General features: G+C 34.3%; 1 protein-coding gene and 1 long non-coding RNA gene across 2 annotated transcripts in view; one reads left to right on the top strand and one right to left on the bottom strand.

The window, feature by feature from the left end:
* The window catches only part of LOC108735155, a 480,326-nt gene extending 469,128 nt beyond the window's left edge, over positions 1–11,198 (bottom strand). Inside the window, exon 1 of the long non-coding RNA XR_003231530.1 lies at positions 10,010–11,198. This is a non-coding gene — a long non-coding RNA (uncharacterized LOC108735155). The remainder of the gene's footprint in view (positions 1–10,009) is intronic.
* LOC108735145 (exchange factor for Arf-6) overlaps positions 1–26,791 on the top strand; it is a 117,827-nt gene that overhangs the window by 63,014 nt on the left and 28,022 nt on the right. The window contains exons 3-5 of the mRNA XM_025976649.1: positions 7,804–7,857; positions 17,359–17,719; positions 22,915–23,926. Of these exons, the coding sequence (XP_025832434.1) occupies positions 7,804–7,857; positions 17,359–17,719; positions 22,915–23,926 (1,427 nt within the window). The remainder of the gene's footprint in view (positions 1–7,803; positions 7,858–17,358; positions 17,720–22,914; positions 23,927–26,791) is intronic.

Here is a 26,791-nt window from a genome sequence, read left to right as displayed (position 1 = left end):
CTACAGTTATTAATTTTATAATGCTTTAGAATTAATGTCTATATCAATCGTAACTTATTTTGAAAAGGTTAAACGTGACCCTAGTAAGAAGGTTTTAATGGGGGATGCAAATAACACATGGAAATTTTTGCCAAAAACGTTAACATTAACAAAAAACTGTTTTAATGTTAATTGATTTGTAACATCGCCTTAATGTTTTATAGCATTCGAAATTCTATAAGATACTGTGAAGGACCACAACGTAGGGGATGTAAAAAGTATGCACGAAAGGTACCCCAGTTAACGAACTGTGAATGATTGAGAACAGTTACCGCGTTATCTTATCGGCTTTCCACGAAACACGCATACCTATTCGCGACCTTCGCAAACAGCTGATACACAGACAAGTCAATTGTACGTAATGATTAGTAATAATCTGCACTCGTTAGCGTTCGATTGGTAAAGTATTACCTTTAAAGTACATTGCCGGTGCAGTTGGGGTTTTCGGTAAGATCACTACCTTCGTGTTTATGTACATCCTGAGTGGTGCGAGATGTTTTTTGTTGGTGTCGAAAGAACCAATATTTCATAAAGAGTGAGTTACTAAACGGAAAAGGGTTCGTTGAAACTCACCACGAACGAAAATGGTCGGTATCTTGAGTGATATTGTTATGAACGAATTTGGCAGGTGACAGTCTACACAGGGCGGCACGATGGCACGTTTGATAGCGCTGCCGGCGGTTGACAGGCAACAGCAGCGGTCATAAATCATACTGCAAGACATATACGAACTTACGGGAAGTTTCCGAAACACCGCATAACGGGATACAAAATTAAAAGCGAACAAAACAGTAAACCTAGATTTAAATTTGCAAATAATATTGATAAATAACTGCATGTAGTGCTTTTTGATAAATAAATCACCTTATATTAAAGGAACTTCGTTACCTACAATATTATTAAAATATTTGAAATTGACTGTAGTACCTATTTACGACATATAAAAAAGTTACAAAAAAAAGTGTACCTACATTTAACCCCTTTTGTTACAAATTCGTGACTAGAACGTAGGTATATAAATAGTAACAAAAAAAACTGATAGGTTTCATTGAATAAAACCGTAATTCGTTTTCCAGGTGAAGAAAATTCTCACAACCACCAAATACTACAGTAAATCTAACTTTGTGTGTGTGTATGTACGTATAAATTTCTATTAATGTCGTGTCACGTACGGGCGTTTTATTACACACTCAGACAAGGGATGAAACAAAAATCGATTCGTCTAGTTTATAGCATAACGACACGGTATGTTATCGACTTTTAGTTTCCCTTTAACTGAACGTCTCATTCACGCACTTCCTTCGTACCCTCCTTTTGTGACGGAAGTACCTCCCTTTTGTCTACAATTTTTTAATGTTTACGAGTGCAAAACGCTTACCTTTTACACAAAATAAACAAGGAAATGCAATAGTTCAGCCATTAAAAAGCTAAAATTCTTACGTTTAGTTGAGATAAAAATTAGATCACATAAAAACTAGTTTAGTTTTCTTTATTTTCTACAATTTTTTAGTTGTTGCGACGATTTTTATTGGAAGTATCTTTGCTGCAAATTAAAGAACTGAACACGGTACACGCAATCACAATAAGCGACATCATGACATGGTAAAAGGGGAAGTTCAACCATCTCTTCTTACAAATACTAAAGTAAAATATGTAAGTCGAATCAATGCAATTTAAAGCCTTTGAAGGGTGTTAGCACTTTGTTCAACAAATTTTAAGAGGACGGTTTGTACAGTTCAGCAAATTATGAATTTTTGCTCGTGCGGCATCAAAGGAAAAAATACCGACAAAGAAATGTAGCGTTCCTCTGTACATAACCTACTGATTCCGTCGCCGGGCATTTATACACAGTCCCTTCCACATCATACCCACGATTTTAAGACAAATGAGCGATTATTGATTTATTAAACACGTCCAACACCTCAAAAGATTGATTTTCAATGAAAAATATCTTGGATGCCGGAAATAGACATAAGTTAATTCCATCATCTAATTCCAGTAAGGGCTATTAACTGAGAGAGATAGTGTAACAATTTTCAATACAAAACTAAACCATAGATATTCAGCATATCATGCTGTATAATGTTAATTACGTCATCGATCATTTAGCCACAGCCACTGCCTACCATATCCTATCTCTATGATCCTTTAACCGAATACTGACATGAAAACACTATCAAACCTCTAATAAATTTGGCTTTTATAATTAACGACTTTAGCAAACAGAAGTCACAGAGAATATGAACACACATACGCCTGTTGTGGTTCTAATTACGCAGTGCGCTACACTTTGACTAAGTTTTAGCCGATTCCTAATTGATTTACTTACTTAAACCATCATTAGAACAATTACGTGCGCTACACTGCTTTGGCTTAATTGGTTCGTGATCTTGTTTAACAACGGTGCGTGACGTACATATAGATACACGTACACATGTACATGAGTAGTAAAATAGTAACGAGACACGTACATATAACGATATGTACACAGGCATAGAACACTTTACGTGCACAATTAAATACCTGTGTAAACATTTATTACTAGGAGTAAGAGGTACTAATACGGTCGAGTCAGTTTGGGAAGGCAAAGTCCGCAACAAACTATTTATCAATGGGCAGAAGTGGGGCACCACCTTTACTATCTCTGTTCCACTTAATTGTAAGGCGGCGCAAACGAAGCACTCTGCCTGGGACCCCGGACTGATGGGGACCCGCGTCTGATTTTTAATTTTTTTATTAATGGAAACCCCAAAAAGAGTTACGCATGGGGCTACTAATGTCCAGGCTTTAATTTTAATTAGTATTAAGGTGTCGTAAGATGCCATTTTATTTTTTTCATTATTTATCGTACAATAAATGCAAAAAAAAATTAATGAATTTTGACTTCCTTACAATTGCCGATAAGTCTAAAACTGGGGATAACCCCTGTATGGTGTCAAAACACGTTTTATGTTTCTACACTTTTTTATGTAGAATTTTTGATTTCTGGTAATTTCTTTGATTTGATTTGTACTCATTGATTTCATTCACTAATAAAGTAATAGAAACAAATTTGCATTGTTTTCTCTCATTGATTTTTATGTCTATCGAAATGTTACCGATTACCTTTTGTTATTTTTATTGTTGTAGCCTATGTAGGCACTTCTTCATAGAAACATTATGTTTACCTTACCTTAAATGATGTAACCACAGCCTTTTGGCTACACTGATGTAATTTAAAATTCCTACAGGAGCTACAAAGTATTCGACAAGTTCAACAACAAAACTTGAAAACCGCTAGCGGCCCTTTCTGCAGCACAAGCGTACTTGATTAAAGTTTAGGAAATTGCACAATACTTCAACATTGTGACTTTTAAGTGATTCTTTGCTTACATGAATAGAATTATTGTTAGAAATAGTACATAGAAAAGTTAAATTGCATACATATTACCTACATATATTAAAACAGGAAATATAATACTAGACAATTCGGATTCTAACCATGTCTTATTATTGACGAAATCCCTAAAAAGGATCATGGTGACTTCAAAAGTGTTCACACCATCATCTATCAAGGGGATTTCATCAATAAAAGACGGGTAGAATCCGGAAATCCTGTTTCTTTAGACTACAACAGTGAAGGCATAAATCAATTTCTAATATTTAGGTTATTATCAAGAGTATAACTACTAACATTTTTCTGGAAACAATTGTCGAATATTTAAATAATGGATTTGTTGTTGTTCTTTCGAGAATACACCTACGATACTTTAACTGTTTAGCATATTAGTACATGAGCGACCGAGCTCATACACACAAAAAAAGTATGCAAATGTGATCGCATTGCAGGATTCGAACTCGAGTACTCCGGTGTGGTAGACCTATGCTCTAACCATTTGGCTACTTTCGCAGGACGATATCTGTGGTAATCCTATTGTGCGGGCAAGTAAATTTTCTTTGTTTTAAGCGTGAAAACACGGAAAAAACGAATTTTCCCAGAAATGAGATCTAGCTACATTACTTTTTCGCCCTCAAATCCCTATATATCCTAATCAAATATGTATATAAATATTGCTTGTATTTTGAATAGTATAACGTATAATTTAAAATTTTTAATTTTACAATTGCTGTTTTGACAAAACGAATGCATTAATTTAACTATAATTACAAGCAAAAAACCCATGACAGGGAGAAAATGCTGTCAACCCAAGAGAAATTTTTCCTAAGATTTTAGTTTCGCCGTTTCGAATTTTCTTTTTATTAGAGAGAACTGCAATATTATTGTTTAATCAATTTTAGAAGAAAACTTCAAGTCTTTGATTTATAAATCGGGTCAGACATACCTTATTTTAGTACGTATAAGCTCTAGCTCTAGACGCCAACGTGGTCGTCGCGACGTGAGCAAAGTTACGTCTGACAGGTCGTAAATAAAACACTTCTGAAGAAGTAACACCTACAATAAAATGTTGCAAACAGAACTTTGGAATATTACATTTGTATTAACTGAAGTGGTTGTAATCTAGAATTCTTTATATTCTTTTTTATTCAGCTATAAGAACTTGGTAAGCTTCACTAGTGGTCGCCTACGATTTTGGCCTAGAATTTGATGGTAAATAAAATATTAAATGCTAGCAGGTGTATACATATATCATATGGAGAAAGTCCTGGAGGACTATAAACGGAACATAGTAGCCAAAATAAAAGAGAAACGTGGATAGACGAGAAAAATTTAGAACAATTAGCTTAACTTCTCATGCTTCAAAAATCTTGACTAGAATCGTACAGAAGATGGAAAAAAGAACGGAAGAACTATTAGACAAAGACCAATTTAGGTTCAGAAGTAATAGAGGAACGCGAGAGGTCATTCTGACTTTACAGGAAACAATAAAAAAAGGAAAGAGCGCGTATATAGGATTCGTAGATTTAGAAACAGATTTTGACAATGTTAAATAGGTCAAGATAATATATAGGAATAAGAAATGTAGGGATGAGATAGAAGAGTGATACTGAGCAGCAACGTAGAAAAGTAAATATTAGGCAGTCGCACAAGGATGCACACTAACTCGAATACTTTTTAATTTATACATCGAAGACGCGATCAACATCATTAAAGACAGAACAATTGTAGGGATAGATATACAGGGGCAAAAGATTAGTATGCTTAGATTTGCAGATGATATAGCAGTATTAGCATCTAGCAAGGAGTTAAAGATGACATTAAATAGACAAGATATGTTGGTTGGACACTTTTTCAGGCATGAAGGGCTAGTTAGACAAGAGGAATTAAGAGGAATAGAGGTAGACCTAGATTAGATTAATGTTCACAAATAATTAAGGAGGTGGGATGTTCTAGTTTCCGAGAAATGCGAAGATTAGTCCAGTATAGGAAAGAATGAAGGAATGGAGGTGCGTGTCCAAGTAGTCTTAGGACTGACGACCTTATGATGATGAGGTGTGTCCCATGATTGTTTTGTTTAAACCCTTCAACACATTATTTAATTTATGTTTTTTTTAATTACTTGTACAATTTTCTTTATTTACTAGACAATTTCTACACTATTTCGTTAACACGTCTATTCCATCCCAGATTTACAGCTTTTCAGAAATTATCTTATTCATCCTGCCATGTGGCTGCATTAATTATGAATAATTACAATTATATTATCAAAGAACACAGACCCACTCAGTAATGAGAGACCATTCAAGTTTCACGTAAGCAAAATTTCGCTGATTTTAGATCAGATCCTACATGACCCCCCTTGATAGGAAAAAATAAGACTCCCCTTTCCCGAATGTTAAGACGATTTTTTTATATTTTTATTGAAATTCGAGATCGAAACGTAATGGTTAAATTATTTTCAAGTTCAAAATAACTGAATATCTAACCATAATTAAATTAAGAATATCAAAACCAGTTCACTTTAATATGTATACATATATCCCCCTTGTCATTTCCAAACAGGATTGTCTCCTAAACATTCAGAAAAAACATAAATCGTAAATGTTCCTGTGCCTGATTCATTTTACTGCCAACATTTCAGATCAGTTCAGCCAATATTTCGATATTGAAATTTTCCGAGATCGTAAAATTCTCCTGTTTCATTTCCGCTTTTCTGTTATTTGCCTTCGCTTACATTACATTAAAAACACACACATATATAGGCGCCTCGACGCCTACAACGTATACTTTATGTACGCAGGTCAGGAGATTTAGATGTATTGAAAAAGAAAGTGTGGAGGTGAATTAGGAACCCCATGATGAAGAAAGGATTGACATTGCATTAAAAATTTTAAAGAATAATAAGGCTAGGGTTGCCATCTCTATAATTTGGAAACCAGGACAAGACGCGTGAAAACCCCGGATTTCAGAGTCCAGAACCCGGACATGTCAACAGGTTTTTTTAAACATAGTCAGTGCAATAAAAAGCGTTGAAAATGTCATAAATCACCTTTTTATTTATTTTCAGACCTTAAAATTAAATTTAGTCATTTTTTATCATCATTTTAAATGTACCTAACAAAACAGAATCTTATTACAGTTTGTTATAAATTGTTTTAATAATCAGTTAGATTTTTTAACCTTAAAATAAAACTCAAATTATTAATATACTTTGTTATGAAAACAAATCCTTATAAAAATGTGAAACCTAAAAAAATAAATATACGGGGGGGAGGGGACGATGAATATAGCGACTCGGTTGGTCGGTTGATCGTGGTGTGTGCGAGCACAGTGGGTATGTCGCGGGAGGCCCAAGACTTTAAATTTTTAAACCCGGACTACAAATGAAGGCCCACCCGGACGCTCCCCGGATGCCCTCTAAACTAGGACAAATCCGGGGAAACTCGGACGGATGGCAACCCTAAATAAAACGCTAGGTATAGATGGGGTACCAGTGGAAATCTTAAAGCATGCAGACCAAGATAGTAGTATAGATCGTATGTTTTAGTTAGTTAGCCCCATGTACGAGATAGGGAAAGAACCTAAGGATTATAAATGGAATATTAGTCATTAGCCATATCAAAAAGGGCACACGCGGAAAGGTGCCAGAAATTTAGAACAATTCGCTTAACTTCCCAAGCGTCAAAAATCTTAATAAGATCGTACAGAAACGGATAAAAATGCCTAAATATTAAGGGAAACCCAATTTAGATTTAGAAGAAATAGAGGAGCGCATAACGCCATCTTAGATTTACTAGTAATAATAGAGAAACCTACAGAAAGGAAAGAGTGTGTACGTTAGAAAATGATTATTTAAAGTAAGATCGGCTCTGAACGGATGGTGGTTGAATTGAAATATTTCCGTATTTTATGTGAAATTGTATAAAAAACCGATGCAGCACATTTTAACATATATTAAATCATTGTAGGTACTTCTGGCAACAGCGCATCAAATGCACGTGGAGTTACGCAATACCTACCAATACAATACCACTGATTTTCTTCTGTTATTTAATGAAACATATTAATTTAATGCAGCAAACCAATATGTTTGAAAATCATCGGCGAATATTATAGAAATAACAAATAAATAACTGATTGCTCTGCTTCATTATTAAAACCACTAATTCACCTATAAGTTATATTTCTTTTTTTGAATTAAACAAATACAAAACAAACGCTGTTTGTTTTTTAACCTGTCAAAAAAGCCAAATATTATTGTTATAAATACATGCTCTTTGCAGTTATTCTAAACAACTAAAGTTTTAATGGACTTTGAAATACATTTCTGATTTTGAGTTTATCTGCATCGAAAGTTCTATTAATTTATTATTTTTTTGTTGCAGTTTTAAAATGCCTACGACTATCTTCAGACCCGGTCACCCTTCAAATAAAACGAGGTAAGTTGTTTTTAATTTGTAGCTGTAAAGAAACACAAAGAGACTACCGAATAAAATATGTTCAAATAATAGACAGTAGTCAAAATAAATTGTACTTAAGTAATAAAGTATCAAAATTATTAAGATATAATTGAATATTTAACAATTTTTTTTTCTTGCATTAATTTTACAGTTTCAGCCAATACGGATGCTTCAATCAAAAGCAATATTTAGGNACCTAAGGATTATAAATGGAATATTAGTCATTAGCCATATCAAAAAGGGCACACGCGGAAAGGTGCCAGAAATTTAGAACAATTCGCTTAACTTCCCAAGCGTCAAAAATCTTAATAAGATCGTACAGAAACGGATAAAAATGCCTAAATATTAAGGGAAACCCAATTTAGATTTAGAAGAAATAGAGGAGCGCATAACGCCATCTTAGATTTACTAGTAATAATAGAGAAACCTACAGAAAGGAAAGAGTGTGTACGTTAGAAAATGATTATTTAAAGTAAGATCGGCTCTGAACGGATGGTGGTTGAATTGAAATATTTCCGTATTTTATGTGAAATTGTATAAAAAACCGATGCAGCACATTTTAACATATATTAAATCATTGTAGGTACTTCTGGCAACAGCGCATCAAATGCACGTGGAGTTACGCAATACCTACCAATACAATACCACTGATTTTCTTCTGTTATTTAATGAAACATATTAATTTAATGCAGCAAACCAATATGTTTGAAAATCATCGGCGAATATTATAGAAATAACAAATAAATAACTGATTGCTCTGCTTCATTATTAAAACCACTAATTCACCTATAAGTTATATTTCTTTTTTTGAATTAAACAAATACAAAACAAACGCTGTTTGTTTTTTAACCTGTCAAAAAAGCCAAATATTATTGTTATAAATACATGCTCTTTGCAGTTATTCTAAACAACTAAAGTTTTAATGGACTTTGAAATACATTTCTGATTTTGAGTTTATCTGCATCGAAAGTTCTATTAATTTATTATTTTTTTGTTGCAGTTTTAAAATGCCTACGACTATCTTCAGACCCGGTCACCCTTCAAATAAAACGAGGTAAGTTGTTTTTAATTTGTAGCTGTAAAGAAACACAAAGAGACTACCGAATAAAATATGTTCAAATAATAGACAGTAGTCAAAATAAATTGTACTTAAGTAATAAAGTATCAAAATTATTAAGATATAATTGAATATTTAACAATTTTTTTTTCTTGCATTAATTTTACAGTTTCAGCCAATACGGATGCTTCAATCAAAAGCAATATTTAGGGAGAAATATATTTATTTTATCAAAAACTGACTAGCGTTTCGTCTACAATTGAAAAAGATTAAGAATTGTTAAAACGAAACGTCGGTTTGTCGGTTTTTAATAAAATAAAAACTACCTACTCCTTAAAATTTAGTTCCGATTCCACATTCAATTTTTTATTTTATATACAATTATTAAAAGTTGAAACTGCAAATTTTAGGTTTTCAACAAGAATTGTTTTAATTTCGGCATTAACAAATGAAAATTACAATGCCATTAAAATAAAATTTGCGTCGAAGTAAAAAACAGGAAGTTTACTAGAATTAGGTATTACACCAACTCAATTTACAAAATATTAAAAGGACAAGTACCATTTTCGTTGTATTGCGGATTTATACCTAGTAAAATTTACGATAGAAATCGATTCTATTTATTTAGGTATTATTATCTGCAGTATATTTTTTTAATGAGCTACAGTGATAAAAATGCATAGTGGCAACACCGCTCCTTGTCGGTTGCAAGCATCAACCTGTTGATGTCTGTAAAATTGCATTATTTTTTAGACAATTCTAAAAACCATGCAGTAAGAAATACACATTATTGTTGCATTACATTTGTCTATAAATTTTGTAGATTCTTTCTCGATGTTATACTTGTAGGTAGTTTGTATAAGGCTACCGAGAAACTTACCATTGTTAAGACAATTTAAATAATTGTAGCTTAATGTATCATATGTAAAAATGAACAATACGGAAGTGAATGCGTAGTAAAATTTTAAATATTTGCAAGTTACAAACTAAAGCATTTAATGATAACGAATCGGTTAATTCTACACAGGCTGTTCATTTTATATATGAAAATATTGAAAATCAATCAAATCTTACCTTTTCTAGAGAACAAATCGATAAATAGGAGAACCCTTCCATTCAATTTTCGCCATTAACAGCATGTCCATAGCTTCACTTAATGTCTACACACCGAGCATCACTCGTCACACGTCTTCACTAAAAGCCGGCATCTCGACATGTGACTTGATTTATTTAAATGTGCGCTATTGTGGCTAATCGTAAAACTAATAAAACCTGGCCAAATAAATTCTCGAACGATTGAAGACCAAATGGCGGAAAATTCGAAACCAATTGTTTTCGTAAAAATCGTGCTCATCTTTTGTTCTATATTTCTATTTTGATTGATTTCTCATATGGGTTATTTAAGTATTACATTAGCACATTTACAGTAATTTTGAACCCCCTGCCCCCGAACTCACATGAAGACAGAAAATTGAACTTAATTATTAAGGAATAAGGCCTACCTTCCTACTAAAGAAAAATATTTATAGTTCTTTTCGTCCAATAAATAAATGGATTCTTTGAAATAAGAAATTACATTCGTTTACATCAGTTAATAGTCCATAATTAAAAGAACTGAATAGAAAAATGCTTAGATCCATAGGTAGGTATTACTAGGTTAGACCAGATTAAATTTTGTATTTCTTTTTAATAACTTTGTATATTTATTAAATTTTGTTACAAATTTTGTTAAAAAGGCAAAATTTTGACTGTAAAACTACTGATATTTGTTTAATGGTATCTAACCTGTTACTATAAATGATACTTTGCATAATTGCTTTATATATACCATATAATATCATTTGAAAATATTGTTACTGTGCCAGTAATACTCAAATTTAATTCATTTAATATTCAAAGTCCAAATTGTCCTTACCAAACGAGCACAATTTTTACACGCATATTCCGCAGTCACATTCACTACAATAACGTGATGTGCAGTTGTCTGCAATTTATATTGGAAACCACAGAGCACAGATTCGCATAACGACAATAGTCTGAATAGAAATCATAGAAAAGTATTCCAAATTCTTTTTATTGACATTATATTTTAATATAATTGCATAAACTCGCAAGTTCTAAATCCCTAAAAGGGTTTAATTTCCTAGATAATCCTAAAATAAGAATTGCTTCATTACACACGAAAGTAGGAAATTGAACCGCGAAATTCAAATTTAAAAGCAACATATTATGATTGTTAATAGTTGTAAAATGTTACAAAAACTGGGTTTTTACTTCTGCTTTTAAAAATTTTTATTTTAGACATAGTTCAGCATTTACAAATTAATAATTAAAAGAAAGCTTAAAGAAATAATAAGCATAAGTACCTACTTCTTGAGTTTATTGGAATATTTAAGGTTATAATAGTTTACTTTTTAAAAGAAATGATCAGATATTTGGAAAAATATTTTTTAAGACATCCTTCTATAGAGTAAAAGGTGTACACACCTTCCCATCCCTCATAAATTCTACTAAAAATGCTTTAGATAAATTTTCCAAATAAAAATGCTGATTATAACTTATACACTTCCAATGAAAATTGTAATGAAAACGTTAACATGCTGTGTTTGCTTCCGGGCTTTTTGGCCGTGATCCGTGGGATCTTGCTTTTCCAGACGTTTCGCCGTTCTTTGCTGACGGCATCTTCAGTGGTGACTGGGCAGGTGCTGAGTCGTAACTGAAAATTGATGACCACGGCCAAAAAGCCCGGAAGCAAACACAGCATCGAAAGACGCCGGCCGTGAAAGCCTAAGAACTACTAAAACGTTAACAATAAAAATTTAGAAATAACCCCCTGTCTTTCCAAACAGGGCTAACTAAAAATTTGGAAAATATTTTATATGTAGAGCAAACTGCCAGACGTTGATTGTGTTTTCGATCTCATTGGAACTGCGGAACCCTGTATCATATCCACGCCCTATACGATTATAAATTGTTTAATGTCAAAGTTGAGAGTTATCTAATCAATAATCAGAGAACAGTAGCAGTTCCCGAAGTCTCATTACTACTCGACGATCTTCCTCAAAACGTCGCTGTGCTTTTGGTCATGTAATTAATGATACGATGATTTTTTCCCGTGTTTTTGAGTTTTCTATACATTAAGACTTATCCCTCTTTGACATTTCATTTACCTTAGAACTATATGTCTTTTATTTGAAATCATAATTTACATTATAAATCGCGAAATACTCCTCTACAAGAACTCGAAGAGTGGATTATCCCTCACCCTTTTCCAATGAAAATAGAATACCGGGACCTTTCATTTGAAACGTGTACTTACGGTACATGTAACTGCAACTTACTTATATTTACGCTTTTTTCCGGGGACTTCCCGAGTGATACCTTCCTTAGAGCAAATTGCTAAAGTATGTTTAGGTATAGTGTCTAAATAAAATGGAAGAGGTATTGACAAAACAAAATTGTATGAAAATAAATAAAAGCAAAACAAAAATACTGGTATGTAAGGGAAGAAAAAGTAGGGAAAGTGCGAATGTAAAGATAGGAGACGAAAGGTTAGAAGAAGTGGCTGATTTTAGGTATCTAAGAAGTCAGATAAGTCAGGACGGAAGGAGTAGTAAGGACATAAAGCAGAGGATAGGGCAGGTCGAGTCGTCTTCAATAAAAAGAAGTCACTTCTATGCTCGCGAACGGTTAATTTGGAAATTCGAAAAAGATTGATAATGAATGGATATGGATGCGAAAAATGGACGGTCAGCGCGGCGGAAAAGAAAAGGTTAGAAGCATTCTAAATGTGGTGTTACAGGTGAAACATGAGGATACCGTGGATAGAGAAGGTTAGAAATGAAGAGGTATTAGAAAGAATAGGACAACAAAGGACTCTATGGATGTCAATAAGAAATGGGCGAGGTAAGTTGGTAGGACTCCTTCTCAGGCATGAAGGTCTAGCAGAGATATATTAGAGGCAGAAACGGGAGTTAGGAGAGGTAGGGGTAGACCTAGATTAGATTACTGTTCGCAAATAATTAAGGATGTGGGATGTTCTAGGTTTAGGGAAATGCGAAGATTAGCTCAGAATAGGAAATAGTGGAGGTGCGTGTCCAACCAGTCTTAGTATTGACGACTTTATATGATGATGTCTAAATATACGGTGTAACTATTACATTTACCTATCAGAAATCGCTGCTATATCAAGAAATTCACTTTTCTAATAAGTAAAAGGAGATATACAATCATCCATGCGTATTCATATTCGTAATGTATTTTTTATACCTGCAAGCAAATGTAATTTTTTGTTTTATACAAAGCCTACTGGGGATGCGCTCTCTTTTATATATCATATGCAGACGCTAATCCAAAACAAAGAGTGCAACGTAGCATGCAAACGCACAACTCCCAGATGTTATGTCTTTGAAAAGAGCTTCACGTAGAGACTTAAAGTCTAAAATAAACAAAACAAAACAAAAACAAAGGACAAAATAAGCATACGTACCTGCATACATGTATACGTCTTACAAGCAACCTTATAATGCATTTGTTTCCTTGTTTCCTTACATTTACCTACACTTATTTTATACACATAACTTAAATATTAGGAGCAACTGTGAAGTGTGCGACAATTCCTCATATTTATTGATTACAGTTTTAGAAGTAAATTTCAGTGTCATCAGACATACGGCTAACATACTTTAGGAACGAATTACATAACGTCGTTTTGCAAAGATGTCGTAAGTAACAAAAGACTATCCCAATTGAGTATTTAGATGGCCCATGAAATTAACCATTCGCGAGCACAGAAGTGACTTCATTTTACTGAAGGCGACTCGACCCTGCGCTATCCTCTGCTACTCTTTCCGTGACTTATTTGACTTCCTAGATCAGTTGCTTCTTCTAATTTTTCGTCTCCTATATTTATATTCGCTCTTCCCCTACTTTTTCTCCTTTTGCTTACCAGTATTTTTGTTTAATTTTTATTTATTTTCATATAATACTGTTTTGTCAATAGCGCTTCCATTTTATTTAAAGCTATCTCTAACTCCTCTTTGCTAGATGCTAAGCATACTAATCTTTTTCCCTGTATATCTATCCCTATCTACCCTATCTACAGTTGTGCTGTCTTTAATAATGTTGATGGCGTCTTCGATGTATAGATTAAAAGGTAGCGGTGACAGTGTGCATCCCTGTCTGACTCCCTTCCTAATATTTACTTCTCTACGTTGCAGCCCCAGCTCTATAACTGCCTGTTGCTATTTATACAAACTAAGTATCACTCTTCTATCTTTGTAACGCATCCCTACATCTTTAAGTATATTTAACATCTTGTCCCTTTTAACACTGTCAAAAGCTTTTTCTAAATCTACAAATCCTACGTACGCACTCTTTCTTTTTTCTACCGTTTTCTCTATTGTTACCCGTAAAGCCAGAATGTCCTCTTGCGTTCCTCTATTTCTTCTAAACCCTAATTGATCTTCCCCTAATAGTTTTTCTGCTCTTTTTTCCATCCTCCTCTGTACAATTCTAGTTAAGACACATGGGAAGTTAAGCTAATTGTTCTCATTGAAAGAAAGAAGAAAGATGGCAAAAGGTGTTGGACCAGAACGGTCAATATATAATTTAATAAAGTATTTGTTTATTATACGAAAACTGTCTTTCATTTCCACAAAAAAAAAAACGAAATAACTTTCCGAACAACCCGATATTTGATAAAGAAGAAAAGAAAATTTATTTCTTCATTTGTTAGTATAGGTATGTCTTTTTTTTTTTTTCATTTTTCTGCAACCCCTTGTAGATTACATGATTATATATATAAAAATAATAATTACAGTAAACTGATAAATTTCCATACCGTGTAATCCCACAATCTTTTCTTAATGTTTATCTTTTGTTTAGAGAAGTAAAATTCGTTAACGACCTAACAGATGCGTGTTACGTATAATCCCCAGTAAATAAGTTTCAAAATACATAACGAGAGCTTTGTATTTATTGCCTCTTAAATTTTATGGATCCATTAAGTTTAGTAGAAAGCAGTGGGTGCGTTCCTGTGGAAAATTGGGGTTTACCGTGGAAATTTTGGTTTTCCCGAAAACGACTACTCAGTAATCTACCAAGAACAATAGCAAAGAAAAATTCTAAATTGACCTTTTAGTATGTTTAGAAACCAAAAAAAATTTGGAAAATAAATTAATAATTAATTACAATCATAATGAAAACTTCAACAAGCTATATTATTTGTTTTTATTTTTTCAAAAAAATAAGTTATGTAAGTATCTTCAATTAACACTAAAATACTAAAAACTAAATAAAGTGAAGGAACAATAACAAGATGATAATGCCCATAGGTATCTTTCGGGTTCCGTTGACATTTAGGAACCCTTATTATTTCGCGCTATCCGCCATCCATGTGTCAGAACTTTCATCTTCTCAATTGTATAAATACCAATACAGGTACCTATTAAGACAAACACAAAATGATAATCCATTTGCTAATTGGGTAGAATGTTTAAGCAGATTTCCCAAAATGCAACAGAAACACTGGAGGACCTTTTTATTTTCTCCCATCAGTTGCAAGGTCGAGGGAAGGTTGTCTTGAACTAGTTCCAAAATCGTAGAGACATCTGCATAAGGATGTCTTCTAATAGGAAGATGTGATCTCTTCTAATAGGAATAGTGATCTTGTCGGGTATCATTACCTGTGCCCAATACCCAATAAAACCATTTCTGTTAATGGTTCATGTCTTTTAAAAAAACTTTCCCATCTGCCAGTAATGCTTGTGAGCGGGCAGTCCCTCTGGGCTACGCCAGAAAGTAGGGCGGAAGACCCTCTTTTCAGGGACCGTGGGAATGGGTGGGTGGTGGTTCGGGTGAGAAAGATGAGACGGACGAAATGAAGACAGAAGAAGAATTGAATTATTTAATGTCCCTGCCCTGATATATTAGAGTATTCTATTTGCAGAAAGCATTAGTTTTGTACATTTCCCAGTACAAAATTGGAATTTCATACAATTCCTAGGAAATGTATACATTTCCCAAGATATGTGTGTATTAAAAAATATTTGAAACAATATTTTATACATTTCCTAAATAATATGAAATATTATTCTGAAAATGAATTTCTTGAATTCTTTTTTGCCCACTACACACTTCCTCAAATTAATGAGGAAAAATTTGTTGCTGTTGTCACACCCCCGCCGGGAATCGAACCCGGGCTCTTTGGCTTTACGCGCCAATGCTTTGACCACTAAGCTACGAGAGATGACAACAGCAACAACGACAAACCGTACTTATTAGGTCACAAATCCGTCGAACTAATATATACTATGTTTAAACATACATACAATTTTTTAGACATCTTTTAGAAGTGAGTTAGTTTAATATGAAATATTATTCTGAAAATTCATTTCTTGAATTCTTTTTTGCCCACTACACACTTCCTCAAATTAATGAGGAAAAATTTGTTGCTGTTTCCTAAATAGCCTCGGAATTATATACATTTCCTAGGAATTGAATACAATTCCTAGATTTCATACATTTCCGGTAACATAAAGGTACACAATCCAATATCTGCGTTCGTGTGTCGAAATCATATAGTACAGTGTCTACTTTTACGATTTAATGTAATGTAAACTTACATTCAGCAGCGTGCACAGAATTAATGTATATTTACGTTATAAACATAATGGGTGCAAATGGGACAGCTGATGGTACGATTTTTTTGGAACTAGCTGACCTTTAAAATCCCACATGAAAAAACTAACTAAGTAGGCTACTTTCAATATCCAAACTTGTTATTGTTTAATTGGGATTAAAATCATTAAATTCGTCTATTTCAACTAATTCAAGTTGGAACTAAACAATTGTAAAAAAGTGGGCACCTACCTATGTTTAAATGCACCTTGACTAGTACATTCTAGCTTTAAAATCTTGACGTTTACACTATTATTTGAGCAAAGGTCTCTCTATCTAAATGGCGTATGTAAAGTTCTATGTATTATTACTGACAACGACACCACCATCCAAATTTGAACAGGCTCAACTGTGTTCTAGCTAAATTTTTATGAGCAAATGTATTTATTAATATAAATGTGAAAAGCCATTTAATTGTTAATCCACTACAATTCACTTCAAATTAATGACGAAAAATTGTTGCTGCTCTCACACCCTCGGCGGGAATTGAACCCGGGGTCTTTGGCTTTACGCACCAACTCTTTAACCACTGAGCTACGAGAGGTGGCAGCAATAACAATTTTTCTTATTAATTTGAAGTAATTTGTAGTAGATGACAATTAAATGAATCTTTACATAGATTTTAAATATTAACCACTATTAAAAGTTTCTTAAAGTATTTTAAATGTACTTATGCTTAGTTAACTTAAGTACCTAAAAGAAAAAAAAAACAAATAAGAACTTTTTGATTTCATTCAATTCAGATCCGAAGATAAAGGCAACGTTCCGGAAGCACCTAATAAATGCGGGTTTAGAAGGGAACGACATGCCGGCGGTACGGAATCGCAGGGGTTATTCACGGCCTCGACCTGAACCGGCCGTGCACCAACCCTTCGCACGCACCAATGGCACATGCTCCGAAGAAGAGGAGCTCCTATCGGATCACTTCGAAGAGGAGGAACGACTCCAGTGGGAACCTCTTGCCAGCAACAATGACTTCGTCAAGCCAAAGGTGGCCCCCAAGTTCGAAGCCTACATGATGACCGGAGAGCACATCCTGAATATTTCGCGAATCCCACAAAGCAGTTTTATAACGAAACAACACAGAAAGATGGAAGGTGTAAGGTAATTATCCGTAATTTTAGTAAAATTGAAAATGTTTTATGTTAATTTATTCTATACGTATAAACGAAAAGTACGAAAAATAAGGAAATAATAAAAAGGTCACTTCTTAATCTGATTGTAATTTACTCTGGACTTCGCCTTCCTAAAACGACCTCATGAAATATATAGCGTTTGGGTGTAATGAGGGAAGCTTTCCTATCACAAAATAATCCATTTTGTAATGGATTATGTTCTTAGTCGATAGTTAATCGAAATTACCAGACTTGGATCGCGATCTTATTTGATCTCACTCAGTACTGTGTAGTGTTTCTGAAATAAGTAACAAGGTGTCAACTAGATGCAATAATGAATCGCATGGTGAGTAAAGCAGCGTGACTAAAGGACAAAAAATTTGTAAATAAACCAGACGAAGTTGCAATCCGAAGCCGGCCCTGAGAGTGAATTGACAACGTACCAAGAAATTTCGATAACAATTAAGCAACTATATCAATGAAAAATGTAAACAGTGACGGTTGTGGAACTAATAAATAAATTTCAACAGCTTATTACTACGCTACTGCAATTAATAATCTTTGCGATAATAAGTACTTAAATAACTACTTTATTCATCGCTGATAGTATACAGTACTATTTGAAGTACATCTCGTCATAGTATTAACAACACAAAATACAAAAGAACTGCTCATACAACACGGATGCTGCAGCTGATGGAATACGGCATTGCAATGTTGTATTTCTCTGCCAGGGCCGGACTGTACTTTCAAATACGTATTTCTCGAAAACGGTAGAGTTTCGGATCACCAAATTACTAAATACTTAATTTTCTTATTTTGTAATGCCATATAACCTCTTGCAAGCTTGCTACTTATTTCAGACTAACACTATTTGTTTCGGAACTAAAACGATATGAATGGAAAAGTTTCGGCATTTTCACTTGTAGATTTTAGAATTTTGATAGGTTCTGGCTTCAAAAAGTTATAATGTGAAATCTTTGGTGCAATACAAGTACATTTATTACTTATAATAATCTTTAGACACCTACTGCGATAATAATTAATTAATAACTAGATACTTTGTTAATCGTTGATAGTTTGCAGTGCTATTTTAAGTACAAGTACGCCTCGACATGATATTAAAAATACAATATACAAAGAAATACCTACTACAGCACGGATGCTACAACCGGCGAAATGCGGAGTTGCAATGACGTATTACCGTTGGGATCCTACCAGAGCCGGACTGGCCCTTCACTGTACTTTCAAATACGTTTGTCTCGAAAAAAGTGGACTTTGGACCACTAGATGTTTACTTAATTTTCTTGTTTTATAGTGCCCTATCATTTCCTGCAAATAAGATAGAAATCGCATCCACGTCAGGTTGTTTGGATAAATTACTAACCAAGAACTTAATCCGCTCTTATTAATTATAAAACTGATTTTATTTTTGTGTTTTGTACTAGAGTTTGAATCAAATTAGCCTTTCAACCGTAATTTATAGATAACAATTGTTTATCTAACTGCATAAATAATGTATACACATTACATAAAATCAGAAAAATAGTTATACTTGCATAAATGTTACTGTTTACAGCATTACTGTGCCTTGTGACATTCATGAGCGAACGCTATTTTTGATTTTGTTTTCGAATTGTGCAATAACTTAGTAAGTGAAGTCAAACGAGTTCAAGTATTTAAATATGTAAGTTACTATTACTACGTTTTCTTTTTTTGTTTTTACTTTAATTTACAAAAATAAAATTGGCACTCGTGCTTATAACATTTAAAATCGCACAGACATGAATAATTACAAATCTTCAAAACTACCTACACGCAATATTTCAGAATTCTGTTCACTTTCATGCAAAACAAACGATTACAAGTAGAAGACTTTGATTTCGTATTTATTTTATCGATATTGTTTAATGTCAACTCAAATGAAATGGTCAATCTTTAAATCTATTTTCGCTCAGTGTATAAATAAACCGTAATAATTTTTGTAATGTTAAAATAGTCGGTAGGTGTAAAAAAAATAAAAAATTTAAATGGTCAATATAACAATCTTAGACGATCAATATAAAAATACCAAGCGGTCTGTAATAAATTAATAAGTCAGGACATTAAGTGTTTACTGGTTAGATTAGTTAGTTTGTTAATTACTTGTTTAAATCACTTGCATTTATGTGCTGGCCTGCATAGGATACTGACTCTTTCCTATCCTGAGTTAATCTTCGCATTTTTCTAAAACCAGAACATTCCACATCTTCAACATCTAATCTAGGTCTACCTTCACCACTCTCGACTTATGTTTCTGCTTCTAGTAGGTCTCTAACTCGCCCTTCATGCCTAAGGAGGTGTCCCACCAACCTATCTTTCCTACTTCTTATTGACTTCCATAACACCCTCTGTTCTTTTACTCTTTCTAATTCTTCCTCATTTCTAACCTTTTGTATCAACGATATCCTCATCATTCGCCTGTAACACCACATTTCGAACGCTTCTAACCTTTTCTTTTCCACAGTGCCCACCTTCTACGTTTCGAACCCTTACTTCAGACATACACCTTTAACAATCTTCTTCTAATTTCTGAAGGCAATTTGATTCTACACTATCCTTTGTTTTGTATCAGTATACTGTTCCTACCATCTTGAAGTATCTGATTTCCTAGATATAGAAAATCATCTCCTATCGTAATATTCACTCTTTCCCTACCTTTTCTTCCCTTGCATGCTAAATATTTTTGTTTTACTTTTATTTCCATACCAAACAGTAGTTAAGAGGACTAGAGGTAGACTGTTCATAAATAGGTAGTTAAGGATGTGGGATGTTCTTGTTTTAGAGAAATGCGAAGATTAGCAGGATAGGAAACAGTGAAGTTGCGTGTCCAACCAATCATAAGACTGACGACCTAATGTAGATAATAACAAACTTATATAATATTTAAATGCTGACGAAGAGTGATTAAAATACTGGCCAGTAATACAACCTTTGTTTAAATCGAATTTGATTTGTGTTAGATGTAGATGTAACGTTTCTACAATGCCTCTTTCAAAATTAAAGGATTCCGGTTCAGCAAACGTCACTGAAATTGAATTAATTGATTATATGCGGTTTGAATTAAATTTTGAATTTGGCGCTCCATCCCTTGCCACACTTCAATGCGCCAAACTGTGAACGGCGTTGGCCCTATTCCAGAAATTTCATGTCGCTCCTTAGCCATAATATCCAGATCCTTACATCTTACTACTCTTGTAATATAATTAGCATACGATGACCTTTATCTAAAAGTATTTACAAAGTGATTCCACCAAACATTACACTTTTTTTTAATAGGGTCGAACTTTCAAACTTTAGACGCCCAAAACTTTGCTGTAATAAGAACGGTAATCTTTTAAGCTTGTGTGTAATAGTAAACAAATCGATAATCGTAGTCTATCATCTTGACAACGGTTGATTTTACATGCCCATATTCAATGTAATTGTTTTATCAGTTCTAAGTTTTCTCTGTAATTTTTTTCCTTGTGGCATAGGGGCATTATCCCAAACCCAGAACTGAAACAAACAGCAACCTAAAAGAAAAAAATATCCATATGGTTATTGGAACGTCTTGAAGAACATGATCTAGAAGATCTGGAAGAGGTGTATTGGTGGGTTTTGCAGGGCTCTTAAAGTCAAAGACCCAAAGAATAAGATACAGGTTCATGAACATTAAACATCACTGTCCTTCTAATCTTAAAGAAAACAGTTGTGGTTGGTAATAAATTGAAGGCTTTTATTTTTTACGTCATTAGTTTGAGGTGTTCACCTGTAAAATATCATAGACTGTTTAGGGAAGGTAATAATGATATTGAAAAGTTTTCATTAAGGTGAAAATTTACGACATAAATTTAGGCTTAATCAACGCAGTTGTATAAATAAATTAGAAACTTTGAGGGGTATGGGCAGTGAGCCAGACGTCTAAAAATACGCGCTGTTTACAGTTCATCGTTTTCGGTTTCTTTACACACTATTTTGACTCGATTGTCTAAACCTATTACATTCATAGAACGTTATTAGTGAAGAGCAAGTGTTGAAATTCTGCTCTCGTATGTAAGTACATGATTTGTATGTCTGTCAGTAATTTTCGTAATTAAACAAATACTTCCAACTTGCTTATGCCCAATTGTCTCTTCAATTTGGACAATTTTGGTTCATAAAAATTGCCCAAAATCAACGTCAGTTCCTAAGTAACGTTTCCGTTAATAGTTTGAGTGTATCTGACCCAAAAGAAGTAAAGCCTAATGTTGCGCGTGACATTTGAAAGGTCAAAGTTGCCTCAAATTTTCGCTCTTGGCTAACGCAGAACCATTTTATTGCGAAAAGATAATATTCTCCATTAATTAATTTATTTTGGCATAAAACGTTAAACATTGCAACATTAAACTACGTAGAAACTTCTTAAGCGCACGTGCTTCTATTAAACTTCAATGTCAAAATGAAAACTCAAAAATTTAAAAAGTGAAAATGACATTAGTACAAAAACAACTCTGCCTTAATAATTTTATAAATAATCTTATTCGTAATTTTATATTTCATAGTAAGTCATACTGGAATTAAGGTGATTTTGAAATGTACATCTTGAGATTCAGGTATTTATCTACACATTTAGGAAAGAAGGTTGAAATATTATTAAAATATCACATTTTTTATGTCTTCACTATTTTATAACTGATTGGTTCTATTTTTGGTCACATTTGATGGCAGAAATATTTAGGATACCTTCTTGTAATTTGGACTTCCAATGGAATTGTAGATCCAGCATGTCAAAATAACGGAAAACAGAAAAGAGATCCTTAGATAAAGGCTATAATAGGAGAAATTACAACACTACCCTTTTTTCTGTCGTTGCATTGTGACCTACTGTTTTAGGATTCTTTCTCACTTTTCTTCTCAGAGTTTCGATCTTCTGGGATAATGGTACTTCTAATAGGTGTTAATGTTATTTGAAATCTCCACAATTCACGAATACCTTATAAAATTTAATTCCCCCCTCCCCCTCATAGGGTTTACAGTTGTAAGAACTTTCATGGCATTTGGCATTTGTACCTGTCGACCCAAAGACACCATTGTGTTAGTACCGTCGACAGTTCGAACGATTTTGTTTCCATTTTCTTCCCTTTTTTTTTCCTCAGAATCTGACGATTTTTTTAATAATTCCAGGTATCGTAATTCCCACGGTCATCATATACGCCACCAGCAGCAGCCGCAACAGCAGCACAACTCGGTACCAAACAGTCCCAATGAATCGGACCTGGGTCACAGGTCGCATCATTGCAATTCAACTTCAAATTCCGCCAACACCTCCCCCGTCAGTGCCAACAAACGTGATTCGAACTCTTCGGCGGACGGCGATCCCACGGCAAAGACCTCCAACATGTTAGGTTTCAATTCGAACACGTTCGTACGCACCAGCCGATCAGAAGATCAGTTGCAAGTGCAAAAAGACTCGAACGTGAACGCTGTCGACATAGACTTCGAAGATGACGTGACCAGTTCCCTCAACACGCTCCTGGACACCAGATCCGAAGCCAGTTCGAACAGTAACTCTTCCAATAATGTGTGTTCTTCAACGAAAACGGATCGAATCGTTTGGACATACAACGCGCCAGTTACAGCCACTTCCATGGACCATCACTACCACAAAACGTGCTGTCACACGTTATCGAATGGTAGCAATTCCTCACACAGTATTTCCTCGCCTTCTTCGCCAAGTCCTCTTCGTTCTGGCTCACCTCCTTCTCCTACTTCCGTTTCCTCGTCTGTAATGTCGAGTAGATCCGGTTCCTGTCGTCTGCCTTACACTTTGACCAACGGTCCCCATCCTGACAGTGGTACCGGACAATATCAAAGGACTAATGGAGATTTCAGCATCTCCGAAGCCATTTCGAACATCTCCAGTCCCGACTACCACGACGATACCAGCATAGGTATCCGCGACTGTGTTATGGAGATCAGTGATCATAGTGACAGTGATAGTACGCTACTTGTGTCGGAACCTCGTCATAGCAGGCATCGCACCAACAGTGGGGGTAACAGTGAAAGTGAACATCGAATCGTGATTCAAGTGAAGGGGCCGGACAAAGATGGGACCGGCTTTAAAGACAGGGGTAGGCAGGGTAGTAGGGAATTCGACTACGCCGGTAGGAATAGGAGTGATTTTTACAGTGAACAGGTGAGTCTTGATCTATTTGTTTATACGGAACCTATTTCTAAACACGTTTAATGGATTATTAAAATTATTATGGTTCAAAAAGGCAAAAGGGAGAGGTGTTACTAACAATAAAGGGATTGCAATTTGTGGTTTCTTAAGATAGATAGAAATGTCTCTCACTCATTTTTATTCTTGGTATTAATTCCTAGACATTAATAATAAACTCAAAAATAATAAGGACTTTACTCGTTTGAGACAGGGCCCATTAACATAACTGATTCCTCCTTAGAAGGCCCATGGGTGGAGATACATAATGAAGGTCTCACGTTACGTAAATCATTGTCAAAGGTATTGTTACCATGCCAAATGTATGGCAGAAGGGCTTACCTGACGTAGGGCTTAAATTAAGTGCGAATATCCATATCAGTCTCTCTTAATTTCAGCGTAGATTTTAGATGAAGGTCAGAACTTTTCTGAAACTAGCCGGTCTATACTCGTTAGCAGCTTTACATATTTTAGCAGCTGAATCATTTCCGGGATGAATGCTTACTATTTTTAGGACGCTCGGCTAATTTGAGGTCATTATCTTGGATATTAACTGAGCGGATTTATTTTCTCCATTTTGGTAATATTTTTAGGGGTCAATATCTGCAATAGTATTGTACGCATCAAGGGAAAAAGGATGGCATTCCCTCCTGGGTGTGAATTGCCATCCCAGCCGTAAGTTAAGGTGAAACCTACGCAGTTGATGGTAAAATCCTTTCCTAAAAAGAAGTAAATGCGTTTTCTAACATGAAAGGGAATGTTGCGTTTGCGTCACCGAAATCAGGGAAAAATTACACACTTTTTGTAGGGATATGATGAAAAATCGTTTTTTATAGCGTAATCCAAAATGTAGGCAATTGTTTTCGAAAATAGAGCGAATTGAAATCATCTCGAGATCATCATCATCATAAGGTCGTCAGTCCTGAGCTAATCTTCGCATTTCCCTACATCCTTAACTAATCTAGATCTATCTCTACTCATCAACTCCGGTTTCTACTTCTAATATTGTCTCTAACTTGCCCCTCATGCCTGAGAAGGTATCCTACCTAACACGCCACCTCTGTCCTCCAATTTTTTCTAGTATCTCCTCATATCTAACCTTCTCTGTCCACAGTATCCTCAACATTCGCCGGTAACACCACATTTCGAACACTTTCTTTTCCTCCGCGCCCTTTTCTTTTTTGCCGTCCATGTTTTACACTCCCTAGACATACATCTATAACAATCTTTTCCGAATTTTACGCGGTAAGAGTTGCAAAAAAAAAGGAGCTCATGATGTTGTATAGAGGAGCTCAAAAAAGCTATAACCGTAGTGCTGGACGGGTTAAATTTAAAGGATTACCAAGAGTGATTTGAATCGTGGCAGCAACGTTGGAATCGTTGTGTAGGTTAAGCGGAGACTATTGTGAGGATCGATAATATTTAGTACAAAACTTGATTTGTTTGGTTTTTATTGACAAATTTTCAAAACTAATAAGCACATCTCGTAATATAGAAATAATTTGTAAAGAGAATTAAATTATTCCTTTAAAAACTGACAGTCAATGTATGCTCAAGCTATTATTGATAATGGTCAAGTAATATTAAACAGATTGTTATCGTATTGTAAAGCTGTTGTCCAAGGAAACTCATTTTCATTGAAAAATTTGTTATTTCGTAAATAAGGAGGCTAAGGAAAGAAAATTTCAAGAACTTTGTAAATTTATACACATTAACTGCCTTGACATTTATTTGAAACAAGGAGCACTATTACTATTTTATTTACTTACTTAGGTATTGTAAGATGCATCATACTTTCGATGCATACAAGTCGTTTGTAGATCAAGGATAATAAGAGAAATTGCAATGACTCCTTTGCATATGCATTTTATGCATACAGAAATCGTTATGTCGGTTCGATAAACAAAATTAGTCTCAGCAGCGGCTCGTTATTATAGAGATAAGGGTGTAATGGTGACACAACCACTTCCTCCCTAATTTTGTCAAATTAAGACAAATTCTTTATACAACTACAAATAAAAAAACAAGCGATACTTGGGGCAGACAAAAGTTAGTAAATTATCAAGTAAAAATTGGAATGCAAATTATGGTGATCGTATTTTTAAATTTAGCAGAAAACAAAAGTCAGTAAAAGTCAATGTTGTCAGATGGTTTTTTTTAATCCCCAGTTTTTTACCGAAATTTCCCTACAGAAAAGAATGTTTAAATAAAACAAAAGTCATTTAGCCCAAAACTCCAGACCTTTTTTTCCTTAGTTATTCACAAATATTTAAAGAAATTTTCAAAGTACAAGTTACCTTTAAACAATAGGAATTTATTTGATAAAAAGATTAAATTATACAGAATGATCCAAAAAGGACTTTACAATCTTGAAAAGTCATATAAACTTATTCAGAGAACCTACAAAGCTGACAGAAGTTGCAATTTGTAAGGAAACACGTAAACTTTTGACGCACGTGGTTCGTTAGTACCTAATCGTACCATAACGTACCGTAGCGGTAGTTGCGTTAAAGATGGCTGCTTTCACTAGACCAGAGCATACTAGCTGTGTGTTTTGGTGTGAAGAATCAAAGGCGGCAACAACAATTTTTCGTATCAAATACACTAAAGATCCTCCTAGTAGGGCTTGAATTCATGAGTGGCATAAATGTTTTATAGAAACTTTGTAAGACATAAGAAATCACGAGGTCGTCCAAGCACATCTAACGAAGTCGTTGAGCAACTAAAACAAACTTTTGTTAACAGTCCTGCTAAATTGACCTGACGTGCTTCTCTGGAGTTGCACGTCCGACAGATGACTATTTGGCAACACGTTTGCATTTGAAACCGTACAAACTAACA

Source organism: Agrilus planipennis, unplaced genomic scaffold, assembly GCF_000699045.2.
Source record: "Agrilus planipennis isolate EAB-ADULT unplaced genomic scaffold, Apla_2.0 scaffold102, whole genome shotgun sequence".
NCBI lineage: Eukaryota > Metazoa > Arthropoda > Insecta > Coleoptera > Buprestidae > Agrilus > Agrilus planipennis.
The sequence above is the reverse complement of the archived record's forward strand: the minus strand, read 5'-3'. Positions and strand labels throughout refer to the sequence as shown.